The sequence below is a fragment of the Pholcus phalangioides genome, unplaced genomic scaffold (genome assembly GCF_987345545.1).
Source record: "Pholcus phalangioides strain wild (caught in Gottingen) unplaced genomic scaffold, Ppha-v1.0 ptg000007l_1, whole genome shotgun sequence".
NCBI classification, from domain to species: domain Eukaryota; kingdom Metazoa; phylum Arthropoda; class Arachnida; order Araneae; family Pholcidae; genus Pholcus; species Pholcus phalangioides.
Window position 1 is genome coordinate 59,052,199 of NW_028301600.1, and position 16,720 is coordinate 59,068,918.

A 16,720-nucleotide genomic window follows, 5' to 3' on the forward strand; every position below is an offset into this window, starting at 1 on the left:
AACTTCAGCCGACCACCGCTGTGGCGACGGTGAACAAGAGGGTCTGGTGCCCTGGTCCAGAGGGAGCGTAAATTTCACCCCTTACAAGGTGGTCAATTTCCAAGGAGGTCAACATTATGAGGTGGCGCCAAAATGTGTGCTTGCCCGGATAACCAAGCATCTAGTGGCGGCTCGGGAAGTAGCGCCGTCAAAAACCCTGACTTTTAGAAGAGGAGAGTCCCTGACTGTGTGTGTGTTTGGGAATGAGACGCAAGTAAGGTCGACCAAGCATTTAGTTGCGCCTTAATATTATGAGTGTCATATCAGATTTGTTTTGAAAATACAATAATATCTTGAAAACTGAAAGAGGAAGGAAGGGAAAAAAAGCCGTATTAATATATTTCAGGTTAATTTTTCATCGTAATATATATTTTTTATCTTGATGGCGAATTATAGCTTTCAGGCAAGAGTCAATAATTAAGTTAAACGATAACTTCCATCTCTTTGGAAGGGAAGAAATTGGATGAGGCGCTTTTTCAGCTAATAATAGCTGACACCATGGCTAAAGACGAAGAAGCGGAGGGCAGCATCACTGGTAAGGTTGACCAATATACTGTATTTGAATAGATAATTACTGACACAATCCCCTGTCATCCCCAGCACTTCAAGTCTATTTGCGCTTGTTAGTTGCAACCAAGTAGTGAAATGTGAGGTATGAGAGATGTAAAATGAGATACTTGTCTGTATATGTTACGGTAAATATGATAAATCGGTTGAAAATATAATCACCAACCGTTTTGCCTGGCAATTATGCATATGATTGCCGGATTTATCACACTTACTGCTTAACATATTCAGGGTGCATAACAAAGTCCCTTTATCTTGGAATAACTCGCGAACCTTTGATCCTAGAAGCATACTTTCAATTAGAAAAGTATCAAAATAACGCGTAGACCTCAGATTGCAAGGAGTTGTATAGTTATTAAACTAAAAAAATTGACTTTTTATTTGGTCACCCTGTCCTAAAAAACCGAAATAGAGAGAAAGATTTTGGCTTGTGTATCCTGAGCTAAAAAAAAAATCATGTTTTTAAGTGCAGTATTGTATTTGAATATACTTTGTATTTGAATTCGAAAATCACTGAAAATGAAGAAAAGAACCACATAAACTAATGGACAAGCACATTCTACGTTTCATGTGCTGTTTTTCCCCTCACTTTTAGTGATTTTCGAATTCAAATATCTCAACTAATATTGTACTTAAAAATATGGATTTTTTTTTTGTTGGGCTCAGGGAAGACAGGGTAAAAACTTTCTCTAATTGGGTTTTTAGGACAAGGTGACCAAACTAAAATGTTAATTTTTTTTATTTTAATAACTATACATGTCCTTGCAATGTGAATGACTTTTTAAGCCTTAATGTTATTTGGATACTTTTTATAATTGGAAGTATGCTTCTAGGATATCAACGGCTCGTTAGTTATTCCAGGATAAAGGGACTTTCCTATGTACCCTGTATACGGAAGAACATATTTAAGTTATCGTTGCGCCCCCCTCCGGAAATATCAGTTACCTTACTCTAAAAGAAATATCTGGCTACGGCCCTGGTAGAACTGTTGGTTTACAGGGCTGCAACAAGGCAGGGGGCTCTGGTGCCCCGAGAGCTGAGTTGACTGTTTTTCCGTTCAAAAGCACTGGGGGGAATGCCAAAATGGCATTGGCCCCCGACGGCAGAGTAAATTTTCATTTGTAGTCACGGCCCTGAACGTTTATAGAAATTCCACTCATCTTTATCACTGTTCCAAGACTTCTAGTTCTTATAAGCACTTTGAACTGAACGAACCGAGCACGACCAGGCTGTCATATCAGGGATATAAGTTCAGTGTCTCGATCGTGCTGATTAGTTCTTATGTACTCTGCTTGACCTGCAGCACAGTTTGCGCACCAACCAGGATGTCACAACTAGATACTTTGTCAGCAGGGGCAAGCACGCATTTTGGCTCCCCGGATACAAAGGAGCAGTTAAAGGGTGAATTTGGAGCCCCCCCCCTGTCCAGCTCCCGGGGCACTAGACCCACCTGCTTTCCCCTAGTTGCGGCCCTAGCACCAACATTCGATTCCAGAGGTTTATGAGCCCAACGACCATGCATAATAGCGTAGCCGTTTGGAATCAGTTTGAAACTGTAGTCCCTAGTCTAATTAATCCTCTTATACTTAAATGATTGTGTGATTCAAAAAAAAATCATGGCCGTGAGTTTCTGGAAGGGGAGCAGGTGGATCTGGCACCATACAAAGGGCCGTGGCATCTGAACAGGTGAACCAATATGACCCCATATTCCATGGCGTTGAGTCAAACCAGGTGCCCATAAATTACCAAAGACTACATTCATTCGGAATTTTTATTAAATTTTTTGGAATGCGCACGTTTTTGTGCAAGTATTTTTCAGTATTTCTGTACATTTCAAGTTTATGTTTGAATTATAAGATGTCGAATGTCGATAACCCCATATATAAAAATTGAGGTTCAAGAATTTCTCAAAATACTTATGTGTATGTGCTCCCTGGGTTCCCGATACTCGTTGAGATGGCTTTTACAAGTGGTCACTTAATTTATTCATAATTTGTCTTTGACTGCTCATTTAGCATCGTGGGGGGGGGGATGCCAAAATGCTTTACTGCCCCGGTCGAGCAAGTCAGGTGCGAATCCAGGGCAAGCACGTAACTGGGTGGAAGGGGGTGCCCCTGGCTTTTGACCAGAAAGGGAGCCGCGTTTATTCTTTTTCCGTTCAAAATTATGGAGAGGGAGGGGGGGAAGGTGCAAAATGGATATTGCCCTGGTAGAGTGTCAGAGCTAATTATTTTCATTTCTAGTTGCGGCCCTGATTCAGGTGATCGTAGCTGGTGATAGACGTGAATGGTGTGGGGGAAACCAAGATGATGATGATGCCTAATCATATATATGTATGTAGATTGGATCAGTCGGCTCCGTCATTGGTGCATCCCCCTCACCCTATATCTCCGCCCATGAGGGTGATGTGTCGGGGGGAGAGAAGAACCACATTAGTTCCATATTTTATGGGACAGAACAATCGGACGCCTGCGCGCGCACCGTAGATGACGTAATTTCTCCCAATTTACAAAACAGATGGCGCTATTTTTCTGTCAAAAAGAAACCTCTCTCTTTCTCCACCACTACAATAATTTTTCCCAACTAAAACAGAACCACAGTATATATTCCGAGAATTTAATAAATCCGGTTATTATGCATAGTTACCAACCATTTTTATAAGTTAAATAAATTTTGTTTTTCACATTTATCGGATATTATGTGTAATACCCAGCTCGTATTGGTCAGTATGATAAATCGTCAATAAATTATTTAAATTCACCGGAAATTCTGCTTCAAAAAAGATGATGGATTCACTCAGTGATTTTGCTTATGTTTAAAAATGTTGATAAATATCATGAACACTAACATTAAAATTAACAACCTTATCGCAACATACTTTACTGGGCAACAAGTCGTGCACTCTGCCCGGCCGAAGACATGGATATCATTTACAGAGTTCATCTGTGAATATACATTTCCCTTTTCCGCATGATGGGAATTCATCTTGAATGAAAACATGATAAAAAACACATGTTTTTTAACCTTAAAATATTTTACCGATAAAATTATAATATTTTGATGCTTGTTCGTTTTCATAGTTATGAATGTATGTCATAGTTATGAGTCCGGATTATGCACAAGAAAGTGGAGAAATGTGCTCCAAAATTTTGCAAATACGCACTAGAATATGCCAAAATATGCCAGAAAAATCCTAAAATACGGATCAAAAAATCCCTCCCAAAAGTGGTTAAAAATTCTAAAATACGTACTGAAACTGAGAAAACGTGAATTTGAAAATTAAATACCTTCAAAGAAGCAAACACGTTTTCAAAGTTTTCAATTTCTCAGTGCACACTCATGAAAAAAAAAAATTCTCATACAAATTATTTCTACACGTTTTCTCTATTCGGAAATTTCTAATTTCTATTAATGGGGGAATTGGTTACCCTAGTAATGATGCCAGGACCGCAACTAGACACTTTTTCAGCCGGGCAAGAACGTTTTGGTGCCCACATACAATGTAGAAGAAGAAGTTAAGGGGTGCATTCGGCGCCCCCTTCCGTCCATCGCCCGGGGCACAAGACCCGCCTGCTCCCCTAGTTGCGGCCCTGAATGAGGCTCACTATAAGTTATTACTTGTTTACAGAGAAATTGGTTCTCCTTACATTTTTTTGAAAAAAAAACCCGTGGAAAATTTTAATACTCGCTCTATCTTAACCAGGATGAAATAAGCAATTTTTTTTAAAAATCTTTCTTGAGTAACGGATACCATCCATCAAAGGTAACAAACATCGTTGGTAATTCACTAAAAAATTCTCTCTCTAAATGCTTCACGTAAGAACGAACACTTGCAAATTGCTTATTATTCATGTGTATTTTTAAAAGCACAATATTCATTAGAAAAATACATAAAAATGCGATTGAGCTTTCGTTAAACTTCAAAAATATGCACTTATTTTGGAATTCTTCAATTTTATACATTTGTGCGCATTAACACTTTTTAGATCAAAATTTGCAAATGCACGTGTACATTTGAGTATAAACCGGGATCTAGTTATGAAAAAAAGTTATTCAAACTCACCCGATAAGTTTTTAACTCAGAGAGGAACAAATATTAATGATATAGTAGCTGTTTGTGAAGTAGAACCGTCATATTTGGAAATTCAAATTACATTGGACCAGGGTTCCTCAGCCCAGAATATACTATCGTATTTAAAATAGCCGTAAAAGCCTGCATTCTTCTATCACATATATTGCTCATCTATTTATAGTATATAGGCCTATAAATTAATTATATATTGATACAAGATCATAAAATTTTAATTCGTGAAAGTTGAAAAAATAAGTTTATAAAATACACTCATGTCCATAAATTAAGGATAATGCCAGCTCCGGCAAATAAAGGTTCAGAAACAAAACAAACGTTACTTATTCATAAAGCCCATTTATTAAAAAAAAGATAAAGAACAAAAACGATGGTGTATGTATGATACCATTCATAAAAACTACGATTTTTGCTCCCTGGAGCAATTGTAAAAAATATCTCCTTTACAAAAACTTGCTATTACATGGTTGGTATGATGGTTAATACATTGTATGTCTCCCATCCGATGAAATACAGTCCGTACAACGCCTAGGCATGCTGAGTATCGAATTATCGATCTGATCTTGGGGAAGATCACTCCACTCAGCAAGAAATGCTCTCCGAAGTTCCGGTACACATGTAGGAGGTGGTTGACGGGCTGCAACTCGTCGGCCAAGCATGTCCCACTCATGCTCTATTGGATTCAAGTCAGGTGAGAATGCTGGCCATTCCATACGGGTTATATCCTAAGATTCAAGGCATTCGTTTACGACGTTTGCTCGGTGAGGACGGGCGTTGTCATCCATAAACACAAATTCTGCGCCCATGGCACCCCGAAACAAACGTACATGTTGTTCCAGAATGATGTCCCGATAAATTTGGGCTTTCATGGTTCCGGTTTGAATATGCAGATCTGTTCTGGAACCCAGTATAATTCCACCCCAAACGAGCAATGCTGCACCACCGTAACGGTGTCGTTCAATGATGTTGTCTTGGGGGTAACGGGTACCTGGCGTTCTCCATATGAAAGTCCGACGTGAATCAGACAGCAAGCTAAACCTGGACTGGTCGGAAAACATCACACAAGCCCACTGTGACGATGTCCACATTGCATGTTCTCTACTCCAGGCTAATCGCTGCCGACAGTGAGTTGCCGTGAGCGGAACACATCTGACAGCCTGCGAGCATATAGACCAATATCTCCCAAACGTCTGTACACGGTTTGCCTTGAAACTGTGGTACCCTGCTCCTTCTGCTTCTTTTGGCAGTTACTGCCAAATACCGGTCTTCATTCGGCGTTGTAACTCGGGGGCGACCTGTACTGTAACGTCTACTGACATTTCCGTTATCTTGGAATCGTTGCCAAAGCCTAGAGATGACACTTTGGGCAATTCCAAGTTCCTCGGATACTTCCATCTGAGTACGCCCACATTCCAGGCGGCCGATAATTCTACCACGTAAAAAATCATCCACATGCGTCCTCTGTGTCATAACTATTCGCTTATGGCACTGAGTGCCTTACAGAACTCTTGTGAACAATTTCACTTCTTTGCCACCATTCCTTATATACCCCCTTCTTACACTCTCGTCATTGTGACGTACTATCGGCATCATCTGGTGGCTTCCTGAAATTTGCATATCATTCTTGCAGATGTGTGTGATAATTCTACAGGTGAAATTTTTACTTTACATTTTGATTTCCGTGTGATTCTGAATTATCCTTAATTTATGGACATGAGTGTATAACAGTGTTTCTCAACCGCCGGGCCGGTACCGGGCCCTCATTCATTTTCTGTTGGGCGTGTGTTTGACTGAGCTTTCAACTCACAAAAATGAATGAAACCGGGCCGCGGGCTCGCAAAAGTTGAGAACCACTGATATATAATCTACAAAAAGTAATTCGTCGCTCCTACAATTGTCATGCTTATTTAATGCCATTGGTTAATTTTTTTTTCTTCAGAATTTCCTACCAAGTGGAAAGGGGAGTAGGATGATCACAGCCAAGAAGCTGTACAGTACAATAGCACAGACATCAAGAGTTGGAGCAAAAAAAAAAATTGTAATAAAAATAATTATTATCCCTCTCCCCTCGCTTTAATTGTGTCCACAGTCTGGTCAGTTTTATTACTTCGCGCCAGGAGCGAGGGGAGGGGGTTTTCTTTCTAGTTCTTTCTATACCCTCAAAAGTTTTTTTTTTTTTACATCTTTTGAGAGAGTTTGCTTTTTTCCTCGCCAGAGGAATCAGCATTGACTGTTGTTTGCATCCTATTTTTTCTATTTCTCAATTGAGAATAGGTTACCCTTCCCCCCCCCCCCAACTTTAGTACGCGGCATTTGCTGTTGGTGAGCAAAAAATGGTATTCTCAAAATGTATATTGCTGTTTTCTTCTTTCAGAGCTGTTTTTCCGACTGTCACTTCATGTTATCCTCGGGCAAGCTGGGATATAGCAACAATGCTCTAGATGCTGCTTTAGAAGGTATTGGATATAGTTAGAACAGTATCGGCCCTGCTTGCAGGCAGCTTGGATTCGTCTGGGAATTTCGAGGACGTTAGTGAAAGGGTGTATAACTGTGTGGGGGGAAAAAGACACACACACGCAAACACTCTTACCAATGAAGAAATTGTTACAGATTGGAGAAAAAAAACAACGATTCTCCTGAAAAAAAGAAAGAATGATTTTGGAAAACTGAAAAGGGGAGGACAAAAGGACGAATTTACCGAAACGTAGGAGGGTGCTGCGAATGTCATCCAAAAGGAGGACGGTTGGTAACCCTAGTTGCGGCCTTGATAAAACTTATCAAAACGATCTCATTCATTCATGGCCCCACATCCTGTAGTGGGGCCCCTAGCCCATTGCCGTCTTAACGCATGGGCCCACCCGGGCACGGCCCGGGGGCCTCAAGAGGAGAGGGGCCTCACAAAAATGAGAAGTGGTTGAAATTTTCGAGAGTTTTCCAGGTAAAAGGCCTCAAAACATCACTTGGCCCGGGGGCCCATGGTGATCTTAAGACGGCCCTGCCCTAGCCTGGGATCTTTTGCGGGCCCCTCGGTGAGACTTTTAACGGGCCCCTTCTACAGTTAATTTATAGCGTGAAAAAGCAAAAAAATTATAACGGTCCCGGGCCCCAGGGCTAGAGCCCTGTCAGCCCCCTCTATGTGGGGGCCATGCATTCATTCTATGTCCAGATATAAATATATGTTACTGTTTTGCATCGAGTTTGATAGATGGCAGCACAAATACATATAGACAAAGTTTTTTTTTTTTCTCTGAAGCTTACGATTCCTGAGAGAGTTTCGGTCTTGGAGTCCGGTTTGTGGTTTTGCAGCCAATCTGAAGTTGCTGCCCAGTGCTATAGCCTAGGTCCTAGACTATAGCCATAGGCGGAGATAGACTTGGAAGTCTGGGTCGGTCTACCGTCACACGGTCATTATTGCTGGGGGGGGGGGGGAACGATGATAATGATGTCAATTATATATACCTATATACATTAGATCAGTCTACTCCCCTTCTGACGTTGGGGGGCAATGCCCCTCACGCCCCTCCCCCCATATCTCCGCCCATGACTATAGCACTGGGCAGCAACTTAGGAGCTAGGACAAGGAAATTTGCGGCTCTGATTGTGTGTGTTTGGAGAATGAGGCGCTAGCAAGGCCGTAGCGAGAGAGGGTTCGATCCCTCCCTGAAATGTTAAAATGATTGATTTTTATGGAATAACATTCAAATCTATTGTTCCATAACTTTTCTCCACCTCTCTATATATATTAGTCTTCCCTTCTGAACAGGGAAGTCTTAAGAATATCATGGGCTCCCGGGCCAAGTGATTTTTCTGAGGCCTTATCTGGAAAATTCTCGAAAAATTCAACTACTTTTCGTTTTTCTGAGGCCCCTCTTCTCGTGAGGCCCCCGGGCCGTGCCCGAGTGAGCCCATGCATTAAGACGGCCCTGCTTCTGAAATAAATTCCATGCTCTCGGCAGAGGCGCACTGGGCACCAGCAGGGCCCCGAAAAACCCAAGCTTTACCCTTTTTTCTAATTTAAGGGGGCCGAATGTTTTCTCTTGCGCCCGGCGCCTCAACCGACTGAAATCTGCTTCAGGCTCTCGGTGCAAGTCAGGGCCGGATCTTAAATTCGGCGAACTACGCGGCCGCAGAAGGCGCCAACTGAAAGGGGCTGTCTTTTTGGTTACAAACTGAATGGGGGTGACTTTTTAGGACGCCAACTGAATGGGACGAGCGATTTTTTTTCACGAAAATATCATTCGCTTACACTTGAAAAATGTCCAGAACCGCCCTGGTGCAAGTAGTATAATATTTTTTTGCATAGCATGTCTATAAATTTATATAATTAAGCAGTTAAAGTAGGAATGAAATTTTGACATGATCAGTATATTTTAAATCCGTTTTACTGCATGTTGCGACTGCGTCCTCCTCACTTTCCTGGGTTCGGTGCCGCTGTGCTTAGCACTCCTCGTAAATATACCTCTGCCTTATGAACAAGAACCTTTTTCCATGTTTCAAACCCCCATGTCCAAACTGGCCATATTCCTTTCATCTGGATCCGAATCCATGCCTACAAGCTAAAGCTTTAGCTGTTTCTTTTGTTTGAGAGGGGGAGGGTTAAATCTCTCTGAGTCTCATTCCGCGAAAATAAAATTACTTTGATTAATATATTTGTTGATCAGCTATTTACTCTTTTCATATCCATTATTATCGCAATATGCATGCAAATTTCATTCACCAATAATAAAATCTTAGGGGCCGTTCAAGTATTGCGTAAGCAAATTTTTAGCCATTTTTGACCACCCTCCCCCCTTGTCAGCATAATTTCGTCATCGCTGCCCTCTACCTCCTAACGCATATTGGTGGGATCAGAAACGCACGCGGGGGGGGGGGGGCTCGTGAGCCTCCCTCCTCCCAGACGAAAAAAAAAAAAATTTTTTAATGCAAAAAATATTTAAAAAAAAATTAAAATTTCGAAAGGAAATGCCTTTATATCTGTTATTATATCGATTTCTGTCAATTTCAATGCTATTTGAAGGGTGAGAACTCAAAATTTCTCTTTAAGAAATTCATTGCGACCCACCCTTTAAGCCATATGTAGTAAACCCTTGATCCGCGGACCAAATGTGGCCCTGAAGGTTATCTGATGTGGCTTGCCCCCTCAAACACAATTTTGTAAAAATGAACTAAGCGGAACATTTACAGATCGTTTAAATGACCCGTGGCACAATTCCAGAGCATTTAAGTGGCCCGTGGCACATTTTCAGATCACTGAGGTAGACCACAAAGATCACTTTCACATTCAAAGATCACCTAAGTAACCCGCGACACAGTTACAGAACACTTAAACGATCCGTGGCACATTTAGAGATCCCTTGAGTGACATGTGTGAAGCTTTAGAGCACTTAAGCGGCCCCCCGGTGCGGTTCTACATATCCCTCAAGTTACCCGCGGAACATTCCCAGATTATTTAAGTGATCCGCGGTATAATTACGGATCACTTGAGTGATGCGTGGTACAGTTCTAGAGTAGTACTCTAGAGAAACATTTCCAGAGCATTTGAAAGAAGGATCCGTGAAACATTTAGAGATCATTAAAGTGGCTCTGTAGGGGACTTATCAATAGGTAGAATGTTAGTTCAGGTGCTCAATAATTATCGAAAGGTTTTTTCCGTTTTTGGTGCACCGAATAAGATGCCATTAAGAATATTTCATATCTTCATAAAGGGTGGTTGATGACGTAAGCATCGTCCAAACAAACCACCTCCCCACTTTGTCATCAAAAGGCAGCAAATCGGCAACCCCCCCCCCCCATCGATGCTGACGTAACACTGAATGACCCCTTACGGAATTGAAGTGATTGTTGATCAGGTTTTTTGTTTTTAGGGAAAAAAAGTGCAAGCTCTTTCCACTCGCATCTTTTTGCCATCCATCCATGTATATTTCTTAGAAATTATTTTTAAAAAACATCTCTATTTTTTTTATTACAAATTCTTGGAAAGAAAAGCTGAAGACCTCCACGCTAAAAAGTCCAGATGGTTTTTTAAGCTATAATCCGTGGATTATACGTAAGAAATTAAAGCATGTATGATTTTTTTTATTACGTTATAAAAATTGAAGTATCGAAGTGTATAAATAGGCTAAACAACACTTAAGATTTGACTTACATCAAAAGGTACCTTTCCACCTGTAAGAGAATACAGGAGCGATAGCGTCAAAATCATTATCAGCCCCACTATGAGCGCTGCTACAGCTACGAAGAGAGGCCATTTGGACAGCCCCGTCTGACCTATTTAGTAAAAAAAATATGCAAGTCTGAAAGATAATATCAATATTTTCAATAAAATAATCTGAAGAAACGTTAGAAGTAATTTATAAATTATATGTATTCAGGTTTATCCACAAACCACTCGCATATTAATATCACTGAGGAGGAACTATTTAAATAACATCGTACTTCCCCGGGCAAAATAATTCACTGTGGGTCCCGCTAGCCTGCAACTATTCATGTTAACTGCAGTGTTAAGTTATTATCGAGCCAGGAGTTATTTTGGTCTATGAATTTTCTTAGCCGTGGGCCGTGTTTAAAGAAAAAAACTTAACTTTTTAAGCCACATGAGAAATGCAAACGATAGCTGGTGAAAGTATTTTGAAGCAAAATAATTATTTCCCTCTGTACCCCTTGTTGCAAGAGGCATTTGAAATCTACCCGAAACAGTATTAAAATATTAGAAAAATACTTATTTATGTTAGAGTTTGTATTGCTTGTGTCGTACCGCATTAATATCTGTCCTGAGTCTCGGGTTGCACACTTGTGTGTTAAGATGTCTCTACTCTGAGTCCTCAGAAACTCACGATGTTGCAGCGAAAATGGCTTTAATTGTGAACTTTTTGATACATTTCGAATGTACATCATCATCAAATTCTTTTTCAAGCTAGGATTTCACATATAGTTCTTATTAGGTTCTCGAACGGAAGGTATTTTTCACGAAACAGTATTATTCACTAACTGTTACCCGCGGCTTCACTGGAGTGTATTTGGTAATCTGAAAATTACTCAGTGATGATTTCCCCTCATATGTATAACATATGAACCCTTAATGACCTCCTTGGGAGTTGAATTTTCAGAAATCCCGTCTTCGTGTGTGAACCGCTGTATTACAAAATATAATACTGACCAAGTTTCATATTTATAACTTCAGTGGTTCAGGCTCAGCTATGATTGCCCCATATAACCTTTGAACACTTCCCGCCCCCCATATGACTAATTTAGAGGTTGAATTTTTAAAAATCTCTCCTTAGTGAGTCTCTTTTAACATTACGAAATAAAAATACTAACTAAATTTTATATTTATAGTCGGCCCCCGTATTCGAGGTTTTTTTCCTTTATTGGAATTTTTTTTTGGCAAAACTCAGTAATCTTCATTCACGTGTTGTTTACAGAATTTGAGTTTTGCGTGTAAAGGATGGCTCATTTTTCTAGTGCTACTGATAATGCTTCAGAAAGACAAAAAAAAGTGAAACTTTACAAGAAAAATTGGATATATTGACATTGGGTAAATTGGATTTATAAGTCAATTGCTGCCGTGGTCCGCCATAACGGAATCAACGAAGCTACAGTGAGGTATATCAAGGAAAAAAAAATCTGAAATTCGATCAGAACCGTGGCTGTAGCTGCCCCTGTGGCAGCGAAAACTTTGCATCGCCTACGGGGTCCACGTGTTTCTCGTACAGAACTACTACTTGTAATTTTACTGTTCTATAAAGGGCTGGTGAAAACTGAAACGTCTATTTCATCAGAATTTTATGCAAGTAAAAGTTGGTTTCATAGGTTTAAGAAACGATTCAGATTACGCAATGTAGAAATCACTGGCGATCAAGTCTCTGCCGATCAGGAGGCAGCTAGAAAATTTCCAAAGACTTTGCAGAAAATTATTGAGGAGAAGGGTTATGCACCTCAGCAGGTGTTTAACGCTGAAGAAACTGTACTATTTTGGAAGAAAATGCCGCAAAGAACATTTATTGCCCAAGAAGAAAAGCGATCTCCCCGGTTTTAAAGCAAGTAAAGATAGACTCACTATGTTGATGTTTTGTGCAAATGTACGTGGATACATGATAATTGACATTTTCAAATCTACGAATCCACATTGACATTTTCAAATCTACGAATCCACATTGACATTTTCAAATCTACGAATCCACATTGACATTTTCAAATCTACGCATCCACGAACATTGAGGGGAAATTATAAGTCAAAGCTCCCATAGTATTTTGGATGAACAATAAAAAGGCTTGGACTACGAAAAGACTTTTCCTGGATTGGTTTAAACGGTGTTTCGTTCCCGAAGTCAGGAAGTACATTGAGAGTGAAGACATGCTATCTCCCTGATAATGCTCCTGGACACCCAGGTGTCAATGAGTTCAGAGCTCATGGTGTGGAAGTCCTTTATATGCCTCCTAATACAACATCTATCATTTAGCCCCTTGATCAGGGGGTAATGCGAGCATTCAAGGCTCACTATACACGTCATTCAATGTAGATGCGCAATAGAAGAAGATGTGTAGAAAATGTAGAAAAATGTAGAAAATGTCTCGAAGAATTGCACTTTTCTTTCTTTCAAACCGAGCACAACTCAGGTCTATCACCATTTATGGGCGATTTACTACCTAGCGTGCCTAGTTGTGCCGGAGGTGTAACTGTGTGTGTACCTAACAGTCTGAGTGCATATGTAGTGTTGTGTTAGATTTTTAGTGCTGCCATCTATATTTCAGAAGTGAAGTGAGTGATGTCTTATGATTGAATTACATTTGTGCTGTTTGTAGGTCTGTTGCTCTCTGTGGCGAGATCGGCTCGCATTCGCGCCTTGAATTTGGGAACCACAGAAAACCAACTTCAGCCGACCACCACTATGGCGACGGTGGGGTTCGAACCTGGGTCCTTGCGATGCGAATCCGTCACTATGACCACTCGACCATCACAGCAGCGGAAGAAGAATTACACTGTCGCTAATTCCATTACTGTCATCACTAGAGCCGTGGCAGCTCTTAAGAGAGAAAAACAGTCAACTCGCGCGGGTTGGATTAACTTTTGGCCATAATGTGCACTCCAGAGCACAACCATTTCTACAGAGCCAACTGAAGAGACTATAAAAGACATTGTCACGTTAGTGAAACAGGTTGGTGGAGAAGGGTTCAATGATATGAATATAGAAGTCAAACAGCTAATTAATAGCAATTCAGAGGCATTGACCGTGGAGGAATTAATGCAGCTGACTGCTCCTGAAACTGAAGCGGTACCAGATGAAGAATTTAAAGATAAAAAAGTGGAAGACAAGTTCACCATGAGTAACATAACGGAAGATCTTCGCAAGTTCAAATCAGCAATAGATTATTTTCATGACATAGATCCCTCTATGGTACGTTCTTCACATGTAGAAAAATTGGTAGAGAAAGCCTTGGCAACATACTCCAATATGCTTGATGATATGAAGAAGAAACGGCAAACAGAAATCACAACGTTCTTTCCGAAAAAAATTGCCAATAATCACTTTGCACACCCTCTCTTTTACATTCAATTCTACCTCTGCGTCACTTCGCTCTTCTCATGATGTTCAATAAACGAGATGCACAAGGAAAAAACTATAGTTTCGGTCATTCGCGGATTTCCCGCGTTCGCGGTCACCGACGGAACGTAACCCCTGCGAATACGGGGGCCGACTGCATAGCTTCAGCGGTTTCAGCTGGGCATCTCTATATTCCCGTGTGGCGAATCATATTCGCCAGGCCAGAGTTAAGTATCTTATACTGTATAACCTTTGAATTCCCCTTATGACTGCCGTAGGGGTCGCATTTCGAAAACCCCTTCATACTGAGTTGTGCTTGGTTTGAAAGAATGTGAAATAAAACTACTGATTAAATTTCATATTCCTAGTCAGGACCGGTCTTAGCCCACGTAGCACCCTGTGTAAAACCAGCAACCGGCGGCCCCCCAAGGCGTGATTCCAGGGTGATGTGTTGGAGGGGGCGATTATTGTTTATTGCTAGTCACTACTGTCCCGTAAAATATGGTATAAATTCATTCTCCTATATTATCGAGCTCTTGGGGTCGGGGGGGGGGGTCATCCCCATCACTCTCCTCTGGTTCCCGCCTGCCCCAACCCTTTCTTCAAAGTTGGATTTAAAGGGACAGAGAAGTTTTTTGAAACGAAAAAGGGGGGGAGGGAAAAAAGTAATTTCATTTGTGTGGGCCGGTGTAGCCGCACCTCAACAAAGCCTCCTCGCTAGAAACTATGAGGCATCTAGGAGGGTTTGACCTTACGCACCCGCTTCATTCTGGGCCTGGGGATCAAAAACGAATGGGTGCATGATACTCCGAAAAGGTGTTCAGTTGTGTATGTGAGGTTTGTTAGAATTTTTCAATCCACACACACACAACGTTGTACTCAGGGGTGGCTCGAGACAAAATCTCTACCCGTGCGGGACCTATTTTTGATGCTCTTGACCTCTCTCCAATTATAAAAAATTGTTTTAATCGCTTCTTTTTGATGCGTTCAAACAGCAAGATTTTATGGCATAACAGAAAATCATTTCAATTTTTTTCCGCCCTTTTACCTCAGATTTGGCGCTTCTCCTAAAGCCAACAGAATTCATTTTTCCTAATTTTTTCGTCCTTTCACCTCAGATTTGACGTCCCTTCTAGAGCGCACCCAGTGTGACCGAGCTGCCTTTGTTTACAGTACTAAGAAAGTCCGGAGACAGACCAGAGGTCTGGAGTGCCAAAGTGCATGGAAAGCAGGAAAACACAGGGGCGATTGTGGAGGGAGATTTCCTCCATTCTTTTTATTTTTACCAGAATAACAAAGAAAAAGAAAGTTGTCAAAAATCTCCGGGAGTGGTAAACGGAAAGAAAAGAGTTCAAGTGCGCGTGTGTATTTTTATGGTGACAAAAATCAGTATAATACTGTATCACTGTATGCATATAGGTGTACTGCTCATAGACTTTTCCTGAAAAATCACCTGTGTGTGTGTGTGTGTATCGTAATCTCAAACTTCCAATTTTTTCTCCATCTCGGTCATTTTTTTATGTATATTTTGTATAGTAATTTTTTAAAATACATGTACCTTAAAGATTATTTTTTAGTAATGTATATCCAACTCTTTTCCAACCTGTTTCGGTGCATCCTAAGATTTGGCGCCCGGTGAAATTGCACAGGTTGCACTGCCCTAAGACAGCCACTGTTTATAATTTAAGCGGTTTCGGATCAGTGATGATGAATCAGTCAGTATAGGCATGTTATTTTATATATAGAGTGTCCTTCAAGTGCTAGCACGGCCTTTATCTCATCAACCTTCCGTCGTAGAGGTACGATTCCAGTTTAAAAAATGCTCAACAGGTGTTCAAAAATTTCCCTGAGCCACTTTTGTAGGTGAAAATATAGTGTGAAACAAAATATAAAAAAAATCTAATTTTTTATACGGTACTCCTGTACTCTAACTTCTAATTAGGAAGGTGTTACCCTGTCTCTCCTGACGCCAACAAAAAAAAATGCATATAGATATTCGAATTCGAATAACGTAGAAAATTTGTGAAAGTATAGCGTTAAATGTGGGTAAAATGATTTTTCCGCACTTAACGCTGTTTCTTCCAAATTTCCTCTGTTTGTCGAATTCGAATATTTCTGTGCATATTACACTTATAAACATGGAATTTTTTTTGTTGTTGACATCAGGAGAGACAGGGAAACAACTTTCTAATTAGAATTTAGAGACCGTATAAAAATTCCGATTTTTTTTATTTTGTTACACACTGTATTTTCACTCTCAAAACTGGTATAGGGTAATTTTTAATGCCTGTTGAGCATTTTTTAAACTGGCGTCAGACCTCTACGACGGACGGTTGAGGAGAGAACTGCCGTGCTAGCATTTGCAGGACACCCTGTATATAAAATAACATGCCTATACTGACTGATTCATCATCGCTGAGCCAAAATCGCTGAAATTATAATATTGGAATTTAGTCAGCAGTTTTATTTCCTTACGTAAAAACTT

At 40.5% G+C, this 16,720-nt stretch overlaps 1 protein-coding gene across 16 annotated transcripts in view; it reads right to left on the reverse strand.

Annotated features, from left to right (window-relative positions):
• LOC149085557 (ectonucleoside triphosphate diphosphohydrolase 3-like) overlaps positions 1-16,720 on the reverse strand; it is a 92,440-nt gene that overhangs the window by 17,537 nt on the left and 58,183 nt on the right. For all 16 annotated transcript variants that reach the window (XM_089233629.1, XM_089233630.1, XM_089233646.1 and 13 more), the window contains one exon: positions 10,839-10,960. In XM_089233629.1, the coding sequence (XP_089089755.1) occupies positions 10,839-10,960 (122 nt within the window). The remainder of the gene's footprint in view (positions 1-10,838; positions 10,961-16,720) is intronic.